The sequence below is a fragment of the Kryptolebias marmoratus genome, linkage group LG11, assembly GCF_001649575.2.
Source record: "Kryptolebias marmoratus isolate JLee-2015 linkage group LG11, ASM164957v2, whole genome shotgun sequence".
Lineage (NCBI taxonomy): Eukaryota > Metazoa > Chordata > Actinopteri > Cyprinodontiformes > Rivulidae > Kryptolebias > Kryptolebias marmoratus.
This window is the reverse complement of record NC_051440.1, coordinates 7966509-7970279: the sequence shown is the minus strand read 5'-3', so window position 1 is coordinate 7970279 and position 3771 is coordinate 7966509. Positions and strand designations below refer to the sequence as shown.

The following is a 3771-nucleotide window of genomic DNA, read 5'->3' as shown; positions in this document are numbered from 1 at the left end:
TTTTTTTTTTTTTTTTTTTTTTGGTTCGTTTCAAATACGTCCACACAGCATTCTTCTCTGTTGGGTTCATGAAGCCTGGCCTGAGGCAAAAGCATCGACATGCACTGTTGCTGCTCATTTTGAGGAGAAACAAAACCTCTGCTTTTGCTTGGGCCTGTACTCCATGATTTAATCAGCAGATTTAAAGAGGATCATAAACAACTTCTGACCAATCACACAACACTTGGTGCAGACCTCTCTGAGGAACAGTCCAACCAGGGCCTTGTGTCGAGAAGGGGCGGACGAAGCTGCTATTAGAACAAAATTATGCAATTTTCGTCACACAACCACGTGACTGAGAGCCGACTTTGTGACTCCTCGTGGAGGATGGACAGGCCTAGAACCTCTCCTCCTGCTCCTCCTGCTGGGCCTAGATGTGGTTGGAACAAACACTCCGGGTTTCCTCCTCCACACCAGCAGCACGGCTCCTTGTTTTTTAAAACGTTAAGCTCCAACAAGCGAGCGTTCAGCAGAGGAGGAGACTTCCTGATGGCATCCCAGGACCGTGGCGTCAGCAGATGTGGAAAGTGTCATTCCCTCCCCGCTGCAGGTGGCGCCACTGGTTTAAGCAGAGAAACGAGACGGAACACAGCCCAGTTTATCAAACTATTATCCTGGATTTAAAAACGCTTTTCTTTTTAAACAAAACACCAGCGCTGGGCGAAGCAGAAGGTTGGAACGTTTACAGCGCTGAAAGCCGATGAGAAGTCCAGTCGCTTGGTGACTGTGTCCACAAGCGTGAGACCTGCGTCCTCACTGCTTTGTAGGCAAACTGGAATGGGTTGGGTTTTTTTTTTTTAATAATAAAAAATATAAAACTTTCATCATGGTGTTCAGCCCAACGAGCCGGGTCGTAGCACAGATTGGCGCTTCGTCTAGGATTTGAATCCTCTCATAACATGTTGATACTGTGCCTGAAAAACAAAATGTGACCTCAAGTCTTCTGTCAAACTAGCTGTAAGTGAGGGGTATCTGTTTATGTGAACTTACTCGAACTAATACTGGAAATATTCAGCTTTTAAAATAGAGGATTCTCCTGTTATCGATCTCCCATGGTGTGTTTCTGAACGTTTTCTTTATCTCCTCTTTCCTTTGCACACCTGTCTGTTTTGCAGAAGGTAAGCCGAGATTCTCTAAACCCCCCACTCTTCCACCTTCCTCCTCATTTCAGTCCCTTTTTTTTTTTTTATTTCCTCCCTCCCGCTCCGATCCAAGCACGTCGGGGTCCGAGAGGCCGCCGTGCCCGACGTGTCCGCGGCGTCCCGCCTTGCTGTCGGTGTCTGAGCTTTCATCGTGCGCAGCTTTTTTTTCTTTTTCAAATGTGTTGATTTGTCACGGCGGCAGAGTCAGAAGCCGTGCCTGCAAAGTTTGCTTCGGTACAACTGTGATCTTAATTTATTTTAAAAATTGACTCGAATGTCAAAATGGTAAGTTTTTAATTGGATTTTAAAAGATCCACATGGATCTTCTGGGTTCTGAAGCAGTGTTGCTCCAACAATAAATGCCTTCTTCTTTCCCAGCTCTGTCAAAGATTTCAGCACTTTTTTTTTTTTTTAAATCACACCAGCCTGCTTTGCTCAGCTTCACCTGGACTTTTCCTGCGTACCTACAGTCCTGCGGTGACCCTGTCTGTCCCAGCATGATCTGTTGTCGCAGAGGGGCCCCCAACCTCAGCCCGTGCCGTCCACCTTAGAGCCGATGCGACCCGTCTTTTACGTGCGGGATCTTCTCGTCCTCTGTAGGTCTGCCAGCATCCGAACTCCAGGATGAGAGAGTGGGGCGCCGAGGCACTGACGGCGCTCATCAAAGCCGGCCTCTCCTACAAACATGACCCCCCGCTGGCCCAGAATCAGGTAGGTGTGCTCGGGAACGGTGCGTAGGGACAAAAATACATTCAGCATCCATTCACCGTTCTCACCGCCTGGAGTGTTTGGTTAAATCAGTCCCTAAAACTGCTTGTTTGTCATGTGGACGTTATCAGACTGTCACATATTAACTCAGGACAAACAAGGCCGAATGCTTAAAAAGCTTTTACCTCACTGAGACAAATCCAGAGAATCTCTTTATAGCAGAGCTGTTTCTCTTCTCTGTCCAGCTGCTGCTGAATGCTGCCATTTTATTTTAAGAGTTTGAATAAAGTCACGGGGACTTCCTCTCTGGGTTCTTGAAGACATTTCTCCTTCAGAACAAACAAAGCTCTTTAAAGGAGCGAGGGAAACATCTTTAAAACCATAAAGGAAAGACCACTTCCTCTTTATTCAGGCACTACAAATTCAAATCTACAGCAGCATCTGCAATTTGAATAATGAAGTTTCGATTTTTTTTGTCTTGATGCTAATAGATTTTATGTTTTCAAATGATTTTATAAAAACAAGGAATTTCTTTCTTCTTTAGGTGAATGAATAGGAAACTTGTTTCAGTATTAAAAATATCAAAATCACCTTTATTGTCTAAAATGCATCCAGATTCATCAACCAATCACAAATTTCATCTTTAGGAATCTTTGTTTGTTAATAAACCTGACATGTTTGCCGTCACATTTAATAGAATATCAGCAGTAATATGCAGATATATGCTAATTTTTTTTTAGTACATTAAATATATAAAGCAGAGGTCGACTAAGATCAGCTGGTTGTGACATTGACCTTTAGTTTTTTAGTTTTTCACCATGTATTTTTCATTAAACAAAAGACAATAATAATTGTTTAACTTAATTAAATGTAGATTTAAGAACACTTAGAAGAACCTCAAACACATAAAAAAGGAAACTAACCAGGCCTACCATCCCTTCCATTCTGCATCAACTCCATAAAATCTGCTCTTCCCAGTCATAAATACGCTGTTATTGCCTGATGTAGTTTAAAATGCCATCATTTCCAAAGTCAGTCTATCAGTTTTGAAATTGAAAACTTTGCTTCCCTTTCTAATCCCCCCTCCCCTCCCCAAGCGGCTGCAGCTTCTGCTGCTGAACCCCCTGAAGGAGTTGTCCAACGTGCTGCACGCCGACATCCGGCAGAAGCAGCTGGAGTGCGTTCTCCAGATCCTGCAGAGCCAGGGAGACGGCCTGGGGCCCGGCTGGCCCCTCGTGTTGGGCGTCATCGGAGCCATCCGCAACGATCAAGGGTGAGCTCGACGAAGAGGTGTCGTCCGTCTTCCCATCCAGAAATGCCTGGATGCTTTTGGCTTTAATCTGCACGTTTTTTTTCCTACCGTTCTCAGCTGTCAGCTGCGAATACTTTGAACAAAAAACAAACAAAAAAAACAACTCGAGCGTTGTGTTTTCCGTCCTGCTCCAGCGAGTCGTTGATCCGAACAGCCTTCCAGTGCCTGCAGTTGGTGGTGACGGACTTCCTCCCCACCATGCCGTGCACGTGCCTCCAGATCGTGGTGGAGGTGGCCGGCAGCTTCGGCCTTCAGAACCAGGAGCTCAACATCAGCCTCACGTCCATCGGCTTACTGGTGAGCCGTGCAGGAGGGGGGCAGGGGGGCAGTGGACTAAGAAGGAACGTGAGATGAAATTGTCAGGGAACGACAGACTTGATGCTAAAATGAAATGTTGCCTACTTGTCTTTTGAAATTGTAGTTTTCTTTCTATTTCACTGCCTCACTGATGGCCTTGTTTTGTATGTAAAACACTTTTTTTTTTAAATCTGTGGTCTGCTGGGTTTTCCTGAAGTGCAGCTTTTCTTAAAACCACCTGAAGCTTCTTGCCAACGTATCATCCCCCCCCCC

At 45.2% G+C, this 3771-nt stretch overlaps 1 protein-coding gene across 1 annotated transcript in view; it reads left to right on the top strand.

Moving 5' to 3' along the window:
* The window catches only part of mon2 (MON2 homolog, regulator of endosome-to-Golgi trafficking), a gene marked incomplete in the record, with an annotated part of 32184 nt that overhangs the window by 17314 nt on the left and 11099 nt on the right, over positions 1-3771 (top strand). The window contains 3 exon segments of the mRNA XM_025002440.2: positions 1782-1892; positions 2987-3162; positions 3336-3498. Of these exon segments, the coding sequence (XP_024858208.1) occupies positions 1782-1892; positions 2987-3162; positions 3336-3498 (450 nt within the window).